At 31.5% G+C, this 26,007-nt stretch overlaps 1 protein-coding gene across 4 annotated transcripts; it reads right to left on the reverse strand.

Annotated features, from left to right (window-relative positions):
• Positions 1 to 4,364: 4,364 nt before the first annotated feature.
• LOC134698856 (uncharacterized) lies at positions 4,365 to 25,865 on the reverse strand. Of its 4 annotated transcripts, XM_063560528.1 has the most exons (8): positions 22,833 to 22,928; positions 20,167 to 20,251; positions 19,402 to 19,520; positions 18,197 to 18,335; positions 17,488 to 17,673; positions 13,122 to 13,210; positions 11,822 to 11,865; positions 4,365 to 6,890 (listed from the first exon to the last, which is right to left on the reverse strand). In XM_063560528.1, exons 2-8 carry the CDS (start codon positions 20,233 to 20,235, stop codon positions 6,877 to 6,879), a joined length of 660 nt encoding a protein of 219 aa, XP_063416598.1. In that variant the 5' UTR covers positions 20,236 to 20,251; positions 22,833 to 22,928; the 3' UTR covers positions 4,365 to 6,876. The 4 variants fall into 4 exon arrangements, with proteins under 4 accessions (XP_063416598.1, XP_063416596.1, XP_063416595.1 ...); XM_063560526.1 differs by lacking the exons at positions 11,822 to 11,865; positions 22,833 to 22,928 and adding an exon at positions 25,779 to 25,865; XM_063560525.1 differs by lacking the exon at positions 11,822 to 11,865.
• Positions 25,866 to 26,007: the final 142 nt, after the last annotated feature.

Raw genomic sequence — 26,007 nt, forward strand, 5'->3', positions numbered from 1 at the left:
TGTACAGTTTCATTTTAAATTTCAGCTTCACAAGTTTCTAATACAAATATTTGAATAAATAAGTTAATAAAACAACTTGGTCAATAAGATCTTTCAGGTATGTTTTTGTTCACAATTTAATTGATTCAGCTAAATATATATATTGTTTTATTAAAGTGCAGCCTGATATAACATTATAATACAATTATAAAACATATTTTATGTCAGCCAGCCTTCATAGGCTTATGATGCACTGTAAATGTATTACATATCCTGGTTTATTATAAAAGTAATAGTTCGTAGGCATTTTAAGGGTACATAAATATTGTAATAATTGTCCTGTCACTAAAATTTTAGTTGATAAGAAATATCATGTTCCCAATACTATCGTTTTTGTTTTTGTTTCAAGAATCTATCGATGTAACAGCAGCCAATGATCAACAATGATTTTACTTTGTTGTGCTATTTTTCAAGTTTAGGGTCGAACGATGTAACAGCAGTAATGGATCCTTCAACGATTTTACTTTGTTACAGCGTTTTATGAAATTTAGTTTGATATAATGACATAGTTTTTTTTAAATAAAACTGTTTGGTTTTCAGATATCAAATTATAAAACCGATCAATATGGATCTGAATACGACGTCCAGGGTCCAAAGGTACATTCGTTAGTTTGCTCTTTTGTTGTTTTGTTAGGTTTTAATGTGTGGCTAAATATTAAGTTTTTCTTCGAATATTGTTTATGAAAATATAAAGGCCGATAAATGCTGTAAAATCAAAATTATTCTATCGATAAATGGTTCAGTTATACAACAACTAGAGAATACATACTTCAATGGTTTAAATAAGTTGCATCATATTTAAAAAGAAAATTTGTCACTTTTTCAAAGCAATGTGAAATACAGGAATAGGACCTCACCTCGGGGCTTTTTTTACGCCATTCAAGTTGGAAAAGTTTTTCGCATTATACCTGTTATGTGGCAATTTATATTGACGACTCATTACAATGTCTAAAATTTTAAGTTTCAACTACTAAAGATAGTACTCATACGTTCTCGTGACACGTACTCACCTAGAATAACTGTCCTATCACGGAATAGATAAATGTAATTTGGGGGCAAACAATTATTGCAATAAATAATAAATTACTTATATCAAGGTATTAATCAGGATATGTCTATTAAGATATACATTTGTATTTCAAAAATATACAATGAGCCATATCCCTTTTTATTTTAAAAAGAAAAACACTTTATGTCGATGTAAAGTTTCTCTGTCTCTTATTCTGTATATCAAGTTCAAAGAGATAGAAACGATCAACATAGTTACCACGAATGGTTCCTCATAATAAGTATTGATGTTTTCCTAACAACCATAAATTGACTGAAGAACCCGTGATTATATTTTTTTTCTGCGTTCTGCTTACTATTCAAATATGAATTACCAAATTTAAAAAAAAAAAAAAGATATTGTATGGGTTCCACGGAACCAGCCTACTTTTGCTGTTGTCTATGTTTTAGTGGGATAAATGAATGCACATTATATAAATAACAAATAGCTGAGAGGGTGATATAGAAGATTGCTACCCCGAGAAAACATTGTCAACCGCTGCGAAGCGGGTGCCATTTTGTTTTCTCTTCTACGATTTATGTAAAATGTCGTTTGCCGACCTGCCGGTGTGCCTACGTGTATAACAATGTTGATTGCTGCACCCCAAATTTTGACATATTTACTTATCTATAATGTCTGTACCAAGTCAGGAATATGATAGTTGTTGTCCTTTCGTTTGATGTGTTTTGTCATTTTATTTTGTCATTTGATTAGGAATTTTCCTCGGAGTTCAGTATTTTTGTGATTATACTTTTTATGTCTGTTGTAGTTGGCTCACGCATTATTGTCAATATAATGGAATTCTATTGGACTGTACAGTGAGAGGTTTAGCTAGATCTAAATCAGATTTGATCCACCATTTTAAACATCCATACGGAAATGTGTGTACCAAACCGTTGTTTTCCATTGGTAAGAAGTGTTTGAGCTTTCGATTTTGCATTTTATAAAGGACTCTCCGTTTAGAATTGTCCATGGAGTTTGGTAAAAAAAAATATTTTACTTTTACAGATCATCATCAGGCCTTATCAATTAAATACCTTTTACTTAAATAACTGGCACTAACCTTTACTCAAACTTTACTGGCTACACAATTCTTGGTTTTACATCAAGAAATTACAAAGCATTGTGCAAAATCAAAATCAAAATATCGCGTAACTAAATAATAAAAAGTCAAGTGAAAAACAGATGAAATATTGAAACTGTGGGATTCTTTAAACGGATCTAATGTTGCCATATAGAACGTGTGGTAGCCGCATGTCTAATATCAACATTTTAATAACCCAAATAGTGGCAATATTAAGTTCGATGTTCAGTTATTGGGGTACACAAATTTTGTGTTTAAGTTTGTTCTGATAAAAGACTCCTGCATTTATAGGAACAATCAAGATTATAATTCAACAAATTCAAAATTCAAAATGTATGCCAAAATTTAAATGAAGTTAAATATCATGGATGAAACCTGATTACTCAGAATAAATAATCTCTCTATTTGTGCAACATTTACAAAACCATAACAAGAATCAGATTTTACTTTGCGGAATCCGGTCTTATAAAAACACATGCCGTGAAATGTTAACTCTTTAACTCAAGCCAAATGTTTTTTTTAATGGCAATTTGATGTACTTCTATTATAGTTATCTCACTAAATTCAGAAAAGCGCTTTAACAAAGAAAATATGTTGCTGCATAATCTATAACTGCTGTTACATCGTTCGACCCTTCTTCTTCTTTCAGTAACTTCCTCCTGTGGTCAGGAGCACATCAATTTCTTGATTTAACACAATGGGCTTATATTACACGGACTTATACAGCTAAAATCACTTTTTTATTTCGACCCTTGAAACATTGGTACAGAAACTTAAAATCGAATTAAGCATAGGATCTTTCTTAGCCAATGAAGCTTTAGTAGTAAATTAAGCTGAATCAACTAAATTGAACAAAAGCATATCTGTAGAATCGTATGGACCACGCGTATAATTCGTTCAATCAGGTGCAAAAACTAGAAAAGTGACGATTTTCTTGAAACATTCTACAAAATCAACAGTAAAACAATGACGGTGAAGATACCGATTAAACGATATTTCTCAACAACAAGCGTATATTTAAATAAAGTATTGGTTAAACTGTGTTATTAGAACTATACATGCGAATGATGTACCACTTTCCATTTTAATCGAGATATTTGTATAAGAGGCGCAGGTAAAGGCAACAGTAGTATACCGCTGTTCAAAACTCATAAATCGATAGAAAAAAACAAATCCGGGTTACAAACTAAAACTTAGGGAAACGCAATAAATTTAGAAATATTGTCTTTAATATAACTGTTAAAAGTTCCATAACTCTAAAACGACAATTAGAAAATCGAAATTGACCCTTCATTCACATTCTGGTGTATTTATCTGATCCAAACAAACTTAGCTAGTAAAGGACAGGTAAAAAGTTGCATTAAATTTGTTGATAAAAGTCCCATAACTCTAGGGGATGCTAAATCCAGAAAGAAGTACCAAAAATGTACTAATTTCACCCAATTATGTAAATTAAAAAATTTCCTTAATCACAAAGGATTATAGACGAATATTTAAAGCCAATAATGCATGAAATACAAAGCAATTAAGGGGCTTGTCAAAGGCCTCAAAGTAATTGTTGAAGCCAACTAAGCTCAAGTTAGTCTTAACATGCTTAAATCTGACAATAATAATTGTCCAGTAAATCTGCACCGACCTGACTTTTGCAAAATAAAAATGGAGCATTCTTGTATATCAATCCGAAAAACTGCTTAAAGTTTCTTGGAAATCCATCCCAGCAGAATTTGTTAACTGTGACATGTGTGAAAATTGCATTAAACTCTTGGATTACTGACCCACAAATTGTCATACTAGAAAAGAAGCTTTTTCCCATTAATTTAAATATACAATACAAGTTTCTAATGTTTGTGTGCATTCTTTTCTTTAACCTGACGGTAGAATTGAGTCAAGTCTTTAAGGACCCGAGTATAAAATCCAAAAGGGACTCAACAGAAAATTGGGTAAGGTCATCTTTGTCTGATGGAGTTGCAAACCTAGTTTAAGAAAATGTTTAAGAACTGGAAATATTCAAGAAGTATAAATTAAATCAAGTCAGTACAAAACGTATAAATCAAATTATTGTAAAATCTTTCCAACTTTAAATGTATGACCAAAATAAACTGTGTCATACAGTCATATTAGTTTATTTAGTTATTAAGTAGTAATGAAGTATATCTGCAATTTAAATTTTTATAATATAAAAATAAACAATGGTAAAAAAACTAGCAATTTTATTTTCAACAACTACATAAACGACCATAGACGGTCAATTAACATACAGTGAAGGGTAAAAGTATCATTTCCAATTCTAGTATTTCAGAGATATTACATACCACATGAGCAAATGTTACAATTGTTTTTATGCTGGTCATCTATGAATAAAGGCTATTAAAGCCAACTTGTTACAACATATTAATGTAATGCTTAGCATATATGTAGTAAATGCTGTTAATTATGATGTATAAGGGAGATACCTTTATTACTATATCATTTATTTGTCATCATAACTTCCTATAAATCAACATGAATCATAGTCAAATAATTTCTAGTTGGTGTGACCAAAAATTAAATTAAAAGAAATTTCAGTGATAAATACAACCCTTGCTCCTGAGAAACAAATATGAACAAATAACATTACTAAATCCATTTTGATGTACAAACATCCAGCATCAAAGGAATAAAGCTATTCCTACATTTGAAGAAATTTAAAACTGTAGAATAATGTGTTGCCAACACTTGGCATTTATTCTTATGAAAACATCATGATACATCACATGAATGTTAAATTATTTTTGGAAATATGAATATTTAAATGCTTGAAAAAAAAAATCTGAAAAAAATGGAAGTTTCTCAATTGAAAGTAACAGTATCTTAAACTTATTTATGTCAAACTATAAAAAGAAATTATTGAAACAATTTGAAAATAAAGGTAGCCCAAAATTAATTATTTATATCCTATTCTTTTATTCTTTAGAATACTTTGTAATCACATCCCCTTTTGAACAGGGATGGCAAGGCTTGTGTGGTTTTTCCTCTGGTTTTTTTTTCTAATAAGAACAACACAGATCATTTTCTTACAAAATAATATCACAAATCAATAATATATATTACATTTCATTTAATTTTATAAACCATACCTCAACAAATCAACGAAAAAAAAGATATTCTGGTGGTAAAAAAATTATCATAGTATATATACCCTAATCTGTTGAAAACAAAATGGTATCAAAAATAAATAATCAAAATAAAACTATGTGAACACATCTAATTCAAAGCAAGCACTAGTGTAATCTACATTCAAACTACAATGTGACCAGATCTAAGATACAGTGAAATGGTTTAGGTTAAAATAATGTTAATATCAATTAATATCACAGTTAAAACATTTTTATAGTTTGGAATGTCTATGTCCATAAAGTAATATAACATGTATTTTGCATCTTTGGTCATTGTTGGATAATGAAAGGATTCTTTGGGACATAAAGATAAAATATATAAAAAAATGTCCATATACATTTCTATATTTAAACTTTCAGACTTGCATACAATACATAGCAAAGGAAAACAAAGGATATTTTTTCCAACTACTGGCCATGAAGGAACTGTGTGAGGTTGCTATTAATGTGTATCTAATTAAATCTTCACAACATAAATCACATGGACAGATGTTAAATAAACTCTGTTATAGGTGAGGTATATTTCAAAGTTATACAGAGAGTTAGAACTTGTCATAACAAAATATTTTGTCTGCAACTGAAAAAAGATGCTCCAATAGGGGAAGAGGTTTGTCTTGTAACAATGCACCTATAGATCCCTTCATAAGTTGTAACAAAGGTTTTTTTCCCATGCAGTTTGGCACTACCAAATAAAAAAGCAAAGATAAATGTGTGGTTTTCCCCAAACAAAAGGCATCTATCTGATTTGTATAACCTTTTCAAACAACAGCAAATGTTTAAGAAGAATTACAGATACAAAGATATCTAACTAATATTCTTTTAATATCTATTTTTTTTCTTTTTGCTTACATAAATGAGGTTTTGTTTTAAAAATAATGAAAAAAATGCAACAAGTTGCCAACGAATGCCAAGAACAACAGAAGAATAAACAACAAAATGTATAAAAATAAAAAACTTGTCATCAAATTATGAGCAATTTTCAAATATTATTTTGGCAAGCTCACATTAAACTAATAAAATTGTAAATGTTTGTATAAGTATGCAAATATCACAGTCAAATTGTCTGTTATCACAGTAATTCTTTCATATCCTAAAAATGATATGGCAAACAGATCAAAATATACAATTGCATCATACATTGACATATATGCAAGGCTATTTCATTAAAGAAAATGTCATATTGCATGGCAATTATTTAATAATCCCTGTAATTGTACAATTTTGATGTATATATTGAATGTTTTCCCTTAAAAGTCCTCCTTACTTCCATCTAATTTAAATAACATTTACAACATGCATGTTGTGCAAACCTAAAAAGTCATTATAACATTTAACCCTACTTCCCCTTTCAAAAAGTATACCAAAAGCTTCTGCAATTGTATTCTCTGTATCATCATTTCTGAAAATAGCCTTTTCCTAATAGTGCTTTATAATATAACTGCAAGTAAGGCAATTATACATTTGTGGAAGGATTGTATTTATAAATAAGCAACTTAGTCATCATGATTTGTCTTGCCCTGTTGGATCTGGTGCATTTGGCTTTTTATTCTTTAGATATCCTCTCCTGAAAAAAATAAATTGTGAATTAATCTTTAAATCTTCATAAATTTGTATTAAAGGGATCATGTCTGTAATTACTTTACACATGTACTTTCTTCAGTAAGAATGTGAAATAATGATAAGGCCAAACAAAAAAGTATGTGTGTTGACTGTACTTCTACCTACCATAATTTTTTATTCCCTATTCGGAAGGTTTGTTTTGACAATGTAAAAGTTAGCTGCTGAACCGTAACTCTTATGGTCCTTACTATATTTTTTTTTATTTTGCAGACCTATGTCAGCAAATTGTCAAAAAATATCAAAAGGACCTAAGAGGAACAGTTCCACAGCTATTCTGAAGTCACATCATACTCCCATAGACTCAATGTAAACCAGATGCTCCGCAGGGCGCAGCTTTATATGGTCACAACATTCAAGCTGGATTCAGCTCTAAATTTGGATTGTTATTAAATAGTTGACACAGCATAGGTTTCTGAAACAGAATAATGTGGTCTAATGAACTTTAAAAAAAAAATTTGCCTTTGAGCAATTCACTATGCTGTTGAATATTAATCCTCTCAAAAAAATGTTTGAAGAAATTTTCTTTTTATTTATGAAATCTGAAATGAAAAAAATTGACCCCCTCCCCCCAATTTTTTTTTCACATCCCCCTTTCCCTTATTTCAAAACTGATCTCAATTCAAATTTCTAATGAAGTTTGCAACAATAACTACTCATTTAAATACATCATAAAATATTAAAATGTAAAAAAAGTGCTTGTTATCACTGACAATGACTGAATGGTAAAGTTTGTTTTAATCTATCAGTTGGTAGTAAAACTGTATATTGTATAAAACAATGATTTAAGTTGATTCAACTACTTTTCTGGACAAAGAAAGATAACTCCAATTGAAATCCAATTGGAATTTCTTGCTATTTCACAATATTGTGCAATTAGATATTTCTTGCTATTGTGCAATACTGTGCAATTGAAAATATTTGCTATTGCACAATACTGTGCAATTGAAGATTTCTTGCTATTGCTGAATTTATAACTGTGCAATTGAAAATTTCTGGCTATTGCACAATACTTAATATAATAATTTTGGATCCTGATTTGGACCAACTTGAAAACTGGGCCCATAATCAAAAATCTAAGTACATGTTAAGATTCAGCATATCAAAGAGGCCCAAGAATTCAATTTTTGTTAAAATCAAACTTAGTTTAATTTTGGACCCTTTGGACTTTAATGTAGACCAATTTTAAAACGGGACCAAAAATTAAGAATCTACATACACAGTTAGATTTGACATATCAAAGAACCCCAATTATTCAATTTTTGATGAAATCAAACAAAGTTTAATTTTTGACCCCGATTTGGGCCAACTTGAAAACTGGGCCAATAATAAAAAATTTAAGTACATTTTTAGATTCAGCATATCAAAGAACCCCAAGGTTTCAATTTTTGTTAAAATCAAACTAAGTTTAATTTTGGACCCTTTGGACCTTAATGTAGACCAATTTGAAACGGGACCAAAAATTAAGAATCTACATAAACAGTTAGATTCGGCATATCAAAGAACCCCAAATATTCAATTTTTGATAAAATCAAAAACAAAAACTCCCAAAATCAATACCAACCTTCCTTTTATGGTCATAAACCTTATGTTTAAATTTCATAGATTTCTATTTATAAATACTAAAGTTATGGTGCAAAAACCAAGAAAAATGCTTATTTGGGTCCCTTTTTGGCCCCTTATTCCTAAACTGTTGGGACCTAAACTCCCAAAATCAATACCAACCTTCCTTTTGTGGTCATAAACATTATGTTTAAATTTCATTGATTTCTATTTACTTAATGTAGCAATAAACAGTTAGGAAAAAATACTAAAATTTGCCCTTATGAATTTTACCATTCCCTTTTCATTGCTTTCTTGCAATATCAAGCTTACTGTTTGTGTCATATATGGGCATATGTATGTAATCAGAATCTTCCATAGATTTTATTTCCAGTATATAAAATTGCCAAATATAATTTCTTTTTGGTGTATCCATGGCAACAATCTGCATTTATTTGTTATAAAATATTGCAAAAAGGGGGGGAAAGATGTCACATATTTCCCCAGAATTTGGCTAAAAGTAGAATTTCAATCGCTTGAAGTAATACCTTTTCTGAAACTGTGTACATATATTATTCAGCAAATCCAATGAAAATCATATGTCTTTCGTCTCATTTTTTTGTAAAATTGCATCAAAAACTTTGTGTAGAAAAAGAGTGTTTGTAAACAGTACATTAATTTCTGGACCGATAGCCAGTCTAGCTATGAAAATACAGACTGAAAAACAGAAAACAGCCCATAAAACATGTAAAAAATAATCTTGATGCTCTTATAAACCACCTTTGAAGGCTAAATTAGCACTCATCTGTCTAAAAATGAATTTTATTACACAATAACTTTCCTATTTGAAAAATCCACAGGGGCCATAATGCGAAACTAAACTCCTAACTGTGTATTGCTACCTAAACTAAAGTTATTGTGCAAAAACCAAGAATAATGCTTATTTTGGCCCTTTTTTGGCCCCTAATTCCTAAACTGTTGGAACCAAAACTCCCAAAATCAATCCTAACCTTTCTTTTGTGGTCATTAACCTTGTGTCAACATTTCATAGATTTCTATTAACTTAAACTAAAGTTATAGTGCGAAAACCAAGAAAATGCTTATTTGGGCCCTTTTTGGCCCCTTATTCCTATAATGTTGGGACCAATACTCCCAAAATCAATCCCAACCTTCCTTTTGTGGTCATAAACCTTGTGTTAAAATTTCATAGATTTCTATTGACTTTTACTAAAGTTAGAGTGCGAAAACTAAAAGTATTCGGACGATGATGATGACGACGCCGCCAACCTGGTAGCAATATAAAACGAATTTTCAAATTTTGCAGTCGTATAAAAATAATTCAAAAATTTTCCAACTACCTACCCTATATTTTCAGCATGCAACAGAAAAACACTCTAGTAGATTTTCTACTGAGGATGGATTGTATAAATAAAAGTCCTTTTCTAATGAATCTGAAGCACTTGGATGTTGTGCAATTTCAATGAAATGGACTATTAACCTCAACTTCATTGTGGCAATCATTTTTACAACCAAGATACAGATTATACACAGGTTACAGTACTATTAGTTTGAACAATATGTTTTTGAATAAATCATCACATCAGTTATAAGTTTTGTGTGTTTGAATCACTGAATTTTACTTCCTCATAAATGCTCATTCACCAAAAGTTGACAGCCAAGGAGGACATATAAATTTATCGGTAATTTGTATATTTTTCCTTTTGATTTTACTACCTAATGTTTTCGAGTATCAATGTACTGGCTGTATCACTGAAAATATTAGGCAATACAAAGTGTGACGTCATAATTACAGATAAACAGAATAATAGGTAGTTTCTTTTTTGATACTGACTATATCATGAGGAATATCTCAACTTGCCCTAACGGGCTCGTCTAGATATTCCACCTGATATAGTCTGTATCAAAAACGAAACTACCTTTTATTCTATATATATCAAATCTTGAACAGCCATATGACCAAAAGAGACTAACAAATAGAAGCCAAATTCATCAAAGAAAATATTTGTCTTAGGGAGTTAATTATATTACATATTACATATTACAGTATTATGTAATATTATATCCATACACATAAATATATACATGAAAGGAAAAGCTAGAATTCAGTAATAATTTTAGTTTACAAATTTAAGAACTATGGTTGTCAATGTAAGTTGTTGCATGCTCTGCAACAAATACAAACATATGGAAAAAATGAAAAAATAACATTGAAAATATTGAAAAACCATGAAAGCATGTCGTTAATAACCTGTCAACAAATTATTCTTAAATAAAGGTACACATTGGATGTTCTATTAAGGTGGTACCTAACACTACAGGGAGATAACTTTGTAAAATTAGCAGAACTTTTTAATGATGTTGTGTTGTTAAGGAAATATCAAGCTTCTCAATGATTAAAATAAGTGTTTGTCAAACTGCTATATAACCAGTGTAATTTTTCTGATTAAACGGTTGGTTAAAATTTTTTGAAATTTTTATATTTTTGTCATAGGGTCAAAGTAAATACTGTGTCAAAATTTTAAGGAAATTAAACGAGCCAAATTAATTTTAGTTAAGGTGTTGGGTACCACCTTAACACATAACATTGATCATGTTTTTGAAGCTGATCAAAGTTAATAAAATATTTTTTTTTAAAAATTATTAAAATTTTGCAATTACAAAGTCTGCTATACAAATTAAGTTTGTGTACAAAATACTAAGGTTTACTGTTACAACATAGAATGGTTATTTACAGCCCTCTAAAACACAAAAAATGCAGGAACATGCTGTTATTAGAAGTTGCTATTAAAAGGGATAGGAATAATTCTGACAAAGTCACAAGCATTTCTCTACCAAAACTGCTGACAAACATGTGAGGTAAATAGGTAGGAACAAGCAATGTAATTATGGATGACCTAGCTGTACAAAGTAGGGGGTTTTACCTCCTTTGTATTAAACAGACCCAACCAAAAGGGGGTTGATAGGAGGGATCCCCCCCTCCAGATTTTTTTGAAAATTAGGTGCAAAATCCTGCACTCTGGTCATAAAATTATACTTCTGACAAAATCCCTGTTCCTCTCTTCTTTTTTTTTGTCAGATAAATGAAATATGCAGATTTGAACACATGAATTATTTTAAATGTATCTTTATACTGAAAGGTATGAGAAGAAAACCATGAGTTAGCTATGATGATATTGTGAAATTGGGTGCATACTGATAACTCTGTTAATTAAATATTTTTCTTGTTCCTTCCCTGAACACAGGTGTACATTTTTTGTGATGATGTTTTAAAACAGAAGTGTGAATTTGCTTCATCAAATAATCTGAACTGCTTACCAGGTAAATGAGGTATATCCTCTCGATTTCTAAGGTACCCTCGTCTGAAATGTTTCCATGTTTTATTGGATGATATACATTGTATTTCAATGGGTCCATTACCCAAACAAATAATCAGATTATACCTGCATGAGCAACAAACTGTAGAGCAAAAATTGTTCACTCTTCTGGAGCAGCTGAGTTTTTAGTGGGGTTTATCATGTTTATGTGGGTTAATCTTCTGTTTTCTGTGTAATGTTGGGTTTTTTTTTTTGTCTTTTCTTTGTTTTTGATTTTGGCCACATGTCTGTGTCAGAGTTATCATTGAACAATGTTGAACTAATTTTCTGCATATATCATACAATTTCAACTGCTCATCACATGAAATGAACTGTTGCAATTATTCGACAAAAGAGCTTTGTATTGTTGTGCAGCAATAATAATATACAGAATAAACTGTTTACACTGAGATATGTCTCATGTTTTGTAATTATGATAGTGTAATGGTATTATTGAAATTAAAAACACACTAGAAACAGCGCTTAAGGTAGATTAATGGTATACGGCCATCTTGGATTGTACAATCACAGTACAAAATCTATCTAGTTATTTGCCTAAATCTGCAAATTTGGAGACAGATTTGCAATTCAATGGTTAGACTGTTTCTTTCTATTTGAAGACAACTTGTTAATTAATCATATTTTTCAAAATATTTTAACAAATGTCATTTTTTTGGGTTTAAAAATTATTTTATTCAAATGAGCCAGTTAAGGGGAGATAACTCTTTAAGTACAAAATTTATACTAGGCTAATAGGGCTTCTTTTTATTTTTTTCTTGTAGCAAGAAAACAAGTTCGGTGAAACCATGTTTTCTCTCTATTTTCTTAAAACATATTATGAAACCTTTCTTCTCACAATTTATTTCAAAATTCTATCTCATAGAATTTTTTTTATGCACACTAATGTGTTTTTTCATAAACAATCTAACAAAATCTTGGCAATTTTCAACGACTCATAGCTTGAAAAATAGCATGATGACCCATACTTTTTATTGAAAAGAGCATAGTTAAATCTTGGCAAATTAAGAAAAAATTCTGTCTCAAAAAATATATACTTGTGATCTACCTTAAGTCTAGTTATTTCAACTTTGAGACAAAAAACAGATAATCGGTTCATATACAGCATGTACAGTCTGTGTGTAGCTTGATAAAACTAGGCTGCTAAAAAAGTCTTGATAATTGGTATATAGAAAAATAAACTCTTCGGTCTTTTAAAAGCAACTTCAAAGAAGATTGATTCATACTGTAGTCTGTATACATACAATAAAGTGTTAGCTTGTTGCAGTTCTTCCAGTTTTTGTTCTGTTCTCTGCATCCACTCAGCATATTTTTCACCCCAGGTTTTTTGCATCTGTAAATTAAACAAGCAGATAACATTAAGGAATACTAAAGAAAAAATTGCACTGTATGAAAAATACCTCTGAAATATATGTAAAAAAAAATATCATATTTTACCAGAACGGCTTAAAGACCAAACAGCCTATTCATTTCTACCAGTGATTTTTCCTTAAAATTTTGTGTGAAGGTATTTTATGATTTGAGGAACAAAATATGATGAAAAAAATTGGGGGTCACCGACTTAGTTTTGTCACTATAGCAAACTCAGTTTCCTGTTTTCCCGAATATTAACATAATATTTGCTTGTTATCTAAACTCTCAAAAAAATGCTTTATATCAAACCTACAAGAATAATTCTTGTTTCACGTTAAACAGTAGATTTGTATCTTTCAAATACAGGTTCAAGAGTTTAAGGCTCATATTGACTTGATCGTTAAAAATATGATTTATTTCATTCCCGCCAAAAATTAAACGTAAAACTGAAAAACGTTTCCAGTATTAAAAAATATCTACCAGTGATTTATTCATAAAAATTTAAAGAAGGAAAGTGCCATATGTACTCTTCAAAATAAAGCAAAAAAAAGTGTATGTCACCGACCTTTCAAAAAAGTTATGAGTAATTTTCATGATTTTGTCTCGTTTGTTTTGAAGAAAAGAGTTGTCTTTCTTCAGAACATTGCATCTGACGTCATAGTACAAACTTTCCTTGATGGCGCACTATTTGAAAAAAGAAATCGCAAATTGGACGTATGAAACCCACATTAAAATTTCCAAGAGTAACAACTATATTCGCCTACTTTATTGTCCAGTAATACTAGAGATTAAGCTTGTATCAGTTTCAGATTTTTATGATGTTGCCTCACAATATAAACCTTCAGAAACACCATCCGTCAGAATGGAAAATTGTTTGAAATAAGATCAAATAACCTTTCACGCCGCTTTTGTATTGAAAGTCTGTTTTTGTCCTTTGTTCCACATAAGCAAAATTATTGAAAAAAGAATAAAATGAAAGATTGCACTCGTTAACTTACAGAGTATTTGACTATACTAAACGGACAAACACTTATCATATACTATTATTTTTCCCGACTAAGACGAACGTTTAGAAATTATTGCATCAAGTTTGTGAATTCATTATTTTTGAATATTTAAGATATAAGGAAACTAAAGTTATAGGTATAATATATGAATGAAAGTTTGATTCTAAAACATTATACATCTATATATCTTAAAATATAATCCTTTTATTACTACCTCATGTGTTTTCAATAAACGAGACAGTAAATATTAACGGAGTGGCTATTTGTCCGGCTAGCCGGACGAATAGTGTCAGGGCTATTTGTCCGGCCATTTCAATGCGCATGTCATTATGAGCATTCGGAAGTGCGTGTAATATTATCTTCTGTGGCACCAGGGGGTCGCGTGTAATCCGACCACTGATTTTCATTTTAAGATCATGGCTGAATATCAATATTAATTTTGTGATAAATTTTGCAGTTTTCGAATTTTTACAATGGAATACGATAGAATGAACTTCAAAGAATGATACAATACTCGCTATATACAGCTGTATAAATGTTGGAAAAGATTTTCAAAGCAAGAGTAGTTGAGAAAGGCCTTTAGAATGGCATGGTGTCTAATTAAATTATATTTATTTCGCAATTGAATCTTGCAATTAGATCTCGAAATTGGATATAGTGGGGTGTGGGTGGCCGGGGACGAGGTCACCAAAAGTGGGGATGTTAGGTATAGAATTATAAAAAGTGGGGTAATGAAATATGAGGGACAACAAAGGTAAGATGTTGTAAAAAAGTCACCCGACCCCCTCATGAAAATTAAATAAAATCCCACCTTGAATTTCTGAATAAGATTTTTTTTTTGGGGGGGGGGGTTATAGAAAAATCTCCAACCTCTCACTCAAAATATGTATAACGTTATCGAAATATCTATAATTCTCTTTGACAACTACAGACAACCTGTTTCCGCTAGACAAAAACCTTTATGTTAACTTAAAATGCACGAATTAAACACGACCCGAGTTTGTTTTACATGTAATTTCTTCTCTCTTCTTGAAATGGAAATATATATGAGTTTTTTTCTAACTATTCATTGTCCACATTGGACTACATACTAGTATAAAGAAAACAACAATTTCAATTACCAGTAACAAGATTCCATGGGCCTTATCAATGACATGAATAAAGATTAGAAATATTTGCTACCCCCTGGTGCTGCCAAATATAAAATACAAAAAGTTTTTGATTAAACAATTAATTTAGAAATAATTTCGCGTTGAAAACTACAGAGTAAGATTTCTCCAACAGGATAAAATATGATAAATCTAAATTGCTCATTTTGAAAATTAAAACAAAGAAAAAGTTGTTGCCGGCATTAAAAATCGATTTTTTTCAATCTTTCCAGTCACAGTTGTAGCTAAATGAAAGGGAGCGATTTTTTTAAAGATATTATTCTTGGAGCAATTGTTTTTGTCATAAGCTAAATTTACAACAATTTAGTTTTAAACACTGAAAATTATTATTTTAATTCACATTCGCTGAGTAGTATTTGGTTTATGAATATTTCTTGCCTTACAGCTAATTTCCTAATGCATGTAGGGTAAAACTTTGGTTGGCTTCCTTGCGTTGTTTGTATTAATATTTACTCAAGCTCTGAAATTAATATTGACATCTGTAAACTTGTATATACGTTATCAAAATATAATTATACAAAATATACAAACAAAGCAAGCAGGCAAAACCAAAATGCTGATCCACAGGCATTAGGAAATTAGCTGTAAACTTTAGTGAGATTAGACGATATGATTATCATTTCTCTTAAAGACATATAAGACCAACAGAGTTTGTCAAATAAGCAGTATAAATAAATTTTAACTTCATTGCAAGATCGGACATTATTTTACAAGAATCATCTAGACATCAGTTACATGCACTTGTTACCAGTAGGTCAAAACATTAGGGATAATTGATTATCGGCCTAACCTTGTGAATACTCAATTTTTATTTTTTTGAAAAATTGACACTTAAAAATTAACCAAGAACTTTAACCTAAAGCGGAACAGACGGTCGAACGAACGGACGCACAGACCATAAAACAAATTTCACCTAAGCTAACCGGCACAAACGAAAGACAAATATCTACGCAAGTGAAAAAGAAAAAAATTAATGCAGATCGACACAAATACATGTACGAGACAAAATCTACGCATGTGAAAGAATAAAGATAAAATAAAATTTAGAACGGCGCAAATGCAAAAAGTCGAGATCAAAATTTATATATATTTTTTTTATTGGAACGAAGGTTAATGAGTTTATTTAAATATAGTGTAGTATCTTATGTGTTCATTTGTGTTAAATATCCACATGATATTAAAGTAGCGCGACGCATAATATTTCCTCTTTTCTTGGGAGATGTAGCGTACCTACGTAGCGTACACCATGTTGGAGTCCGTGAAAAACGCGAAAAAGGACGTTACAATTTGACGTTTATTCATTCCTAGAAACAACGTCATAGAGCTTTTATGTCACTACCAAGTTGCGTAAGCTGATGCGCATAAACAATAGGCTGTTTGGTCTTTAAGCTATGAGATGTTAGTTTGAAAATAATTATGTATAGGAGCTGCTTTGTAAACATTTCTAAAGCATGACCTAGAACAAATCTGATGGGTAACTAAATTCATGGGAGAAATTGAAAAACATTAGCTGCAAACATTCTAACATGTTTTTATCATTATTCTATCAAGGTACTAAGGTTTCAATAGGGTTTGTTTCACTGTTACCTGCTCTTTTTCTTTAGAACTGAAGTTTGACCAAAAAAAGGAAGATTTTCGAATTATCAACATTAACTAAAACCAAATGTTTCAGTTCAATTATCTATCTGATAGACATGTAATATATACGTGTTTCTCGTTTCTCGTTTTGTTTATATAGATAAGACTATTGGTTTTCCCGTTTGAATGGTTTTACACTAGTAATTTTGGGGCCCTTTATAGCTTGTTGTTCGGTGTGAGCCAAGGCTCCGTGTTGAAGGCCGTACTTTAACCTATAATGGTTTACTTTTTAAATTGTTATTTGGATGGAGAGTTGTCTCATTGGCACTCACACCACATCTTCCTATATCTATATACGAGATGGCAGACATACATTAAAAGCATAGGGCATCCTTTTCTTTGATTGTTTATTCTCTTCGAATTTAGCATGCCTGTCTTGAGCCTTTTACCATTTTTAAATATATATCCTCTTTAATAAGATTGTAAAACTAAGCAATGAGTACCTCAATCTTCATTTTCTCTTCATTATCACACCATGTAGCCTCCTTAATACTGAGATCATTGACAAGGGAGTTAACTCTCTCATTGAGGTCATCATTTTCTACCACCAATGCTGCATTATCTCCCTGTAATTCTGCTATGTTTTTCCTGAGAGCTTCTATTTCTATATCATGGTCACATGCATATTCCTAAATTCAAATGTTTCAAAGTACAATGTATTATTACTAAAAAGAAAGCTATAACTGAGATGGATAGTTACTACTGGTCTATTTTATATTTCCAACACAATATTTTGATGTGTTATAATAGACCTCAGGCCCATATTTCATTGAAACCTGTGAAGTATTGGAGCAAATACAGAGCAAATATTATATTAACCTAAATTTAATTATATAGATCTTATATACTGTATATTTATAGAAATTTATCTAACAAAATACTCTTCAGGGCCCAGTTTGATACAACCACAGAGGTCGAAACATTGAAAATGTGTATGGACATAACATTTCAGCTAGATACAGCTCTGAATTTTGATTGTGATAAAATATTTGATACAGAATAAGTTTCTGACACAGAATGAATGTGGTCTAAGAACTTAAAATATCACATTATAAATAACACAAAGAAAACTTCAGATACATTGCTATCTACATTTTGACCACTATACTCTAATCATGATGTATAATAAGCAAACCAAATGATATAACTTACCTCAACTAAATCTTTCTTCATTTGTTCCATTTCTTCTGCAAACTTTCTCTTCAGTTCATCAATCTCTCTATTTTTCTCTTCAAGTTCTTTATTTTTGGCTGTGTTATCAGGTTTCTTTATATCAGTTGTTTTACTATCTCTACAAATAATACCAGATGAGAGAAATAAAATACAATACAACATATTATTGTATAGCAATATAATACATTATTGTATAGCAATATAATATTTCCCACAGAACGTAACCAAAAGTTAGCGTGCAATAAATTCTAATATTGCACTAGTGCAATAAATTTTCAAAATTCATGACGTCCCCAACGTTTAAATCTTAGTTTAAACCAATTTGTATCCTGAAATATTATATTGCTATACAATAAAAGGGTTATTGCATGAATATTGGGGAATATTGTCCCTCGTAGAACACATATTGCACTCGCAAGCTCGTGCAATATAAAATTCTACTCGGGACAATATTCCCCAATATTCATGCAATAACCCTATATTATTGTAAAGCAATATAATATTTCCCACAATATTCCCCAATATTCATACAATAACCCTATATTGTAACAATGAAAGGGTTATTGCATGAATATTGAGGAATGTTGTCTCTCGTAGAACATATATTGCACTCGCAAGCTCGTGCAATATAAAATTCTACTTGGGACAATATTCTCCAATATTCATCCAATAACCCTATATTGCTGTTAGCATGAATTACATACTGCTTTCTTGGTTTGTCAGATTTGTTTTGTACATATTGTAAATGATTCAGGTACATGTATATAAAAGAATTGATTTTGTTTTTGCTTTTTGGAGGTTTGGGAAAGGGAGGCAGTCTTCAGACGGTTCACATTTGCTTTAAGTAATAAAATGCTAAATCTCCACTTCAGGCCTTGCAGTCATAAAACTTTCGAGCACAATTTTTGTACTCAGACTCAAGAATCAACCAATCAAAATACTGGATTTTGTGCTTTGAGCACTTATTTTGTACTCGGAGTACTGAGTAAAGTTTTATGACCGAGAGCCCAGGACTACATGAACTATTTGAATTATCAAGTGAATGGTACCCTATAGTTTAATAAGAATTTCAAGACATATTTTATACTATATATATATATATATATGCTATATAATTTATAACATGATTCTTCAAAACAATTAAAACTGAAATAATTTCTTAAATTTAAAAATGCTTTCCTTGCCTTTTTCCAAATGGTAATCCAACTTCTAACACTTTTTGTTCTCGTTTTGTAATGGTTGTATTCTTTGCCTTTCGTAATTCATCAAGCCTCTTCTTCAAACCGGCTACCTCATCTTCAAGCTGTAGTTAAACATTAAAATCAGGTTTATTATTCAATTTGCTCATACCAATATCTGGTATCTACATCTGGTAAGCTCATCAATGACTGGGGACCAATTAGAATATTTTGAGGTGTTCTTGAGAGATATTGGAAAGTCTCTGACATTGAGAAAATAAAAAGCATGGAGTTGAAAGGTGGTATCACTTAATTAATATAACTACAGTCTGCTTTACTAATTAATTTTCATTATTGTACTTCATTGACTTTTTCTGATGTGTCAAGTTTTCAAGAACTGTAGCTTATTTTCACCCTGAGTTGGACACCAGAAATAACATCTTTTCATAGCATAAAACAGGAACTTTTAAAGACCACATATTAAAACAATAATTTAATATAATAACATTAGATGTATGTTTCATTATAATAAGTTATTCTGATTGGCTACTCTGCAATCTCGCATTATTCCTAAACCAGTTTCATTACACAATAAAATTTATTATTTATGATGACATGAGGTCCCACAATAAAGTGCACAGATAATTTAAATAAAAACTTGATAAAAATCGTATATTTATGATCCTAGCTAAAAAATGTAATGATAAGTATTGAATGCTTCTTAATGTAACTTCATAGGATTGTAAATTTAAAGCGTTCAATGTATCTCACCTCTTTGACTCGTAGTTTTAGAACTACATCATTCTGTCTACTGTCTATAGGTTTCTTGGTTGTGGCCATATTTATCAGTGTTTATCTGCAAATGTACAGAAAATGAAAACAATATGTCAGAATAAAATGGGAAATACATCATTTACATCAATGATTCAGGGTAACATGACAAAATACAATGCTCTATAGTGCCGATATTGCTTGCCTAGCCTCAGGTCAACAATTAAAACCCTCCAATCCTATTCAATGAACAAGTGGGAAAAAATTCCCAAATGTAAATTAGTTTACATAGAGACAATATTTCAAACACATGTAATTCAAACTCATATGTTGAAAATAAAGAGATGTTACGACATGGCTATGGCTAAACAGAAAAAGTCCAATAGACTATAAATAGCAGTACACAGAACACAACATAGAAACCTAGACTAAGCAACAGGAACCCCACCAAAAAATGGGGGTGAGCTCAGGTGCTCCAGAAGGGTAGGCCTAATCAGATCCTGCTCCACATGTGGCAACCGTAGTGTTGCTCTTGTAATTAAACCTGATTGCATTCAAATAAAATATAAAATGAAAACATCAGTATAAAAATGTTAAAAAAAAATATACACAAATAAGTAAATAAATAATGTTTGAATAATTTCCCCTTCTATAAGTAAATTTTTCTTACAATCCCACAAAAATCCTCAAGTTTTGAGATGTGAAATCATGCCTTTAAAGATTTTTCCCAGGTTTGCTCAAATTTTTTCATTAAAGTTCAATGTTTCATCTCATTAATTCATCAAAGAAACTGATTGAGCAAAGATCTTGTATATTTGCGCAAGTCATTCAAAAATTGCTCCTTTGGGGCTTGTAAATAAGCAGTGTTAAGAAGATAACAGACAAATGGGTACACAATTTAAAATTCTATTAGAGCAAAGAAATCTTACGAATTCAAGAGAAGAAGATAGGATGATTTTTTTACTTATACAAGTAAAAAATTCTGAATGCCTAAGGGACATAACTTAGACAATGAATTTTACCTATACATGTACAAGTAAATAAATTTCACTTGTATAAGTATCCTATAAATTTACTTATATGCGTATATTTTTATTTACTTCTTCAAGTATTAAATAAAATACACTTGTACAAGTAGTACCCCTGACTGTTAGAGGTAACACCCTAAAATGGATTTCATCATTTTTGTCATCTCGAACTCAAAGAGTGATAGGCTCTACCTCAGAGAAGCTAGATGTTCTGTCTGGAGTTCCTCAAGGCACTGTCCTGGGTCCCCTCTTGTTCCTGGTATACATTAACGACCTGCCTGACACAGTATCATCTTCTGCAGTTCGCCTTTTTGCCGATGACAGCTTGTTATATAAGCACATCAGGAATCAAGCAGATGCAGGTAACCTACAACAAGACCTGACTGCCCTAGAGGAATGGGAACATGTATGGCAGATGAGCTTTCACCCTGCTAAATGCACAGTCATCAGAATAGGCACCAACGGAAAAAACATCTTGGAGACACAGTACCACCTACATGGACACCAACTCGAAGTTGTGGACAGCAGCAAATATCTTGGTGTTACTCTTAGCGAAGACTTTACTTGGAATTAGCACGCAGATTTAACAGCAGCCAAAGCATCAAAAACTCTAGGATTCTTGCGCCGCAACTCCAGGGACTGGTAATAAAACAGTCTGAGAAACAATCTACAGATCCATGGTCCGACCATCATTGGAGTATGCGTCTGCTGTGTGGGACCCATACAAAGTGGAAGACATAAACCGACTAAACAAAGTGCAAAGAAGGGGAGCCCGTTATGTCTGTAATAACTACAGAGACAAAACTCCTGTATGTGTCACCAACATGATTCAGCTTCTGAAATGGGAATCATTACAAGATAGACGTAAGGACCATCGCCTGTTGATCATGTACAAGGCAATCAATGGTATGATTTCCATACCAGAAGCCAGCAGTATCATCAACAAAAGTGACACCAGAACCAGGGGGGCAAACAGATAGAGGCAGATCTACACCAAAGCAGAAGTGTACCGACAATCCTTCTTTCCTCGCACTATCCAGAATTGGAACCAGCTACCAACAACGGTGACCAACTCAACCACTATGGACGAAATCAAGGCCAGCCTCCATGCAGCAGCGGCCCTGAGGACAACCACATAAACCACCATTTGATGTAGATAGTTTTAACTGTAAATACTAGCTTTTTATTTGTACATATAAAACCTGTGTGAAGAGTGGCTCCCTCAGACCTACGCCTGGTTAATATTTACAGTCGTCTACAACTCCTGACCATTATTGGAAGATGATGAATAACTATATTTTACTGAACTGTTGAATATTTGGTAGTCAGCAATACTTTATGTTCACCTTTAAAAAATCACATATTGTCCACCAGTAAAACACACAAAATGCGAAAAGGAATAGGTGAACCATAGGTGAAAACGTTAAATCATTGAAAAAAAATTAAAAGCAGTGATCAGTGATGTTTCCATGATAATCAAGAGTGTTTATCTGTTTATTCAGAAAACATTAACCAAAATTCTATGTATGTGCTAAATCAAAATGAATTGAAAGTGTGAAATGCATGCGATATTTCTCAATGCATATTCTAAATACTTAATAAATTTAAATTGGGTGTCTTATAAAACAATAACATTACATGATTAAAAAGGACATCAAAAATATTTCGTCTCAAACACAATGGTTAGTAAAGTGTTGATTCTATCAAGTAGTTTTGCAACTTTGTACAATCGAGTTGACCTCCCATTTTTTAAATCTCTAGAAGTGGCGGAGGTTTTTTTTCGAAATGCAAATAAATCCTCATACTAAACTATACGAAAGACAATTATAGAATTGAGAATTTTAATACAAATTTATTCTAAAGAAACGTTATAATGGTTATCAATCTGCTTTCTCTACAGGCCAGCAAAACTCCGGCGTCTACTTTCAAACATTCCATCTTTTGTTAATATGTCTGAAGATTCTGAACAAGATAAGTTTAGTTTCATTTTGAAAAGTAATGATACGGAAATTAGTACCAGTGGCGGATCCAAAAGGGGGGGGGGTACGGGGTTTGGAACCCCCTTTTTTGGACGATCAATGCATATGAATGGGGACATATAATTGGACCCCCCTTTTTGTCAAGTTTTTTTAAATGGCTAATGGCTGGATCCGCCACTGAGTACTGTATGTGTAGTTTGAATAAGCGATATGTATGATTTGACTCATTCATGTAAAGCAAACATAACGTTGTTAAAGTATTAAAGCTTATTAATAGCTTGAATTAATAATATAGTATGAATAACACCTCCACGTAATGTAGATATAGAATATGTATCTCTTATCATTGAGAAAATATATTTTTTGTTTATTTTTGTATTTGAGTGTATTTGTGTTTTATACATGTCCGCTGGTATTATTTCTGTATAGGAATTTACACCAATAAAATTGTTTGATTTGATTTATGTCTACAGTCTAGAACAAACTAATCTGGGTGTTACTACATTTATTCGACCAAACATCTTTTATTGTCTTTTGAAATTTTAATTTCTTCATATTGAAAGGTATAAAAGGTGCAAATATAGGAAAGTGTTTAAGATGTGACGAATTTATTGAAAAAAGCAAAACAAGAACTGTCATTTAATTTTTGGTCTCGTGCATGTGTAGTGCTATCTCATTGACAATCATACCACATCTTCTTTTTTTAAACATAATTATTTTTGATAAAATAATCTATGTAAAGTGTGGTATACTTGATGTCTCAGCTACTCACCCCTACCGAAAAAGGTTGGAAGTGCCCCCCCCCCCTTTTTGCTCCCCTCCCCAGTAAGTGCCCTTTCGTGAATATTCGACTCAGTGTCAACGAAAATAAAACTGAGAATGGAAATTGAGAATGTGTCAAAGAGACAACATCTCGACCAAAGAACAGAAAACAATCGAAGGCCCCCAATGGGTCTTCAACACAGCGAAAAAATCCCGCACTCGCGGCTGGTTACAGCAGTCCCTAAGACAAAATGTGTACTAATTCGAAATAAAAATGGACGTCACACTAAACTTGAATCTGTTTGTTTTAAAATATGTGATATATATTTGTCTTTCGTTCATTTTTGTAGATAAATAAGGCCGTTAGTTTTCTTGTTTGAATGGTTTTAAATTGTCATTTCGGGGCCTTTTATAGCTGACTATGTGGTATGGGCTTTGCTCATATTGAAAGGCCGTACAGTGACCTATAGTTGTTAATTTCTGTGTCATTTTGGTCTTTTGTGGGGAGTTGTATCATACAACATCTTCTTTTTTTTATATAAGAAACAAGTAAATTAACTAAAATTTAGAAGGAAAAAAAAAGAGGACATACAAATGCTAAAGGAACCTGACTTAGGAAAAACGCAAAAATGCTACGGGGATAAACATGTAATTTTAGATCTCACCCCCCCCCCCCCCCCCCCCCAAACACACACACATACACCACCCCACTATTAACTTCTAGCTAATGTACAATAAACAAACACACAGCAAGACGCACAGTGCAAAAGAAGTCCGAGTCCGATGTCAGAATTATGAGTAACCGTTGAAAAGAAATTAACATCTTATATGTTTCCATGCATGTAGATTTTTTATAAACATAACAAATAAGAGGGACTCCAGTATTATCGAAATTGACAATAATTTGTTCTTTATCCGAATGACTTTTCAAAAAAGTCTTTAATATTTACAAAATCAAAACCTTAATTGGCATATTTGATTTTTAAACAAATGTTTTTGTTATCTTCAGAGCGAATTTGGGAAACAGCTTAGAATAGTAATTATATGCAATTAAAATTTGAACTATTTCATACTTAGTTCCGTTTATGTTGACTTGTTTTTGTTAATATTTGTCTTTTGATTAAGTTAAGCCACTTCAATTATTGTTTTATATTGTGTCTTTCTATGTTGTAATGTTACATAATATTTCAAGTAAGGGTGATGGTTGGTACCTATCAAACCGTTAAAACCCGCTGCATATGTTTGCATCTGTGTTAAAGCACATATTTACTTATAATTCTTTACTTTAACAAATTGTGACTTCGATGGAGAGTGGTTTCATTGACACTCATACCACGTCTTCTTACATCTTATTTATATATATATTTATGATATTCACATGTCACTATAATAAACAATTTACTTACTTACTTACTTACTTATATCTAATTCGGATGGCGAAATAATCGACGCAAATGAAATGAAGATCGGCACAAATGCAAAACGCCGGGAATTGTGTTACAATCAAAGTTATATGAGGCTGCATAAGATTCATTATTGCAAAGAGTCACTTTTCTCTTGTCCATTTATTGTTGACTGATCATGTCTCCCGTCAGTGGTACGAAATTTTCTTTGATTTCAATTCATTCTACGCCTATGAGAACGGTTTTAAGAACTGTTTTAAAAAATAAATATCCAAAATGTTAACAAAATCGGTTCTTGATACGTATCAATTTTCACTGTGATATTATCATTAATTAAGAACCTCGTTAATGATAGGTTGTCTGTATTTTTTAAAATCCAATTTATCTCAACTAAAATTGAAAATGGAAATAGGGAATTTGTCAAAGAGATAACAACCGACCATAGAAAAGACAACAGCAGAACGTCACCAACAGGTCTTCAATGCAGCGAGAAATTCTCGCACCGGCGGAGGCGTCCTTCAGCTGGCCGTGTTCGTACAAACTTTGAATGTGATTCCCCATGCTGCTTACTACTGTATTCAGTAGATTTTAAAACTAATATATAAAAGTGTGTTCCCTGATGTCGGTTCATATTTATACACACTGTTGCATTAATAAGTTATATGAGGC

Source organism: Mytilus trossulus, unplaced genomic scaffold (assembly GCF_036588685.1).
Source record: "Mytilus trossulus isolate FHL-02 unplaced genomic scaffold, PNRI_Mtr1.1.1.hap1 h1tg000024l__unscaffolded, whole genome shotgun sequence".
In the NCBI taxonomy this organism is placed as follows: Eukaryota; Metazoa; Mollusca; class Bivalvia; order Mytilida; family Mytilidae; genus Mytilus; species Mytilus trossulus.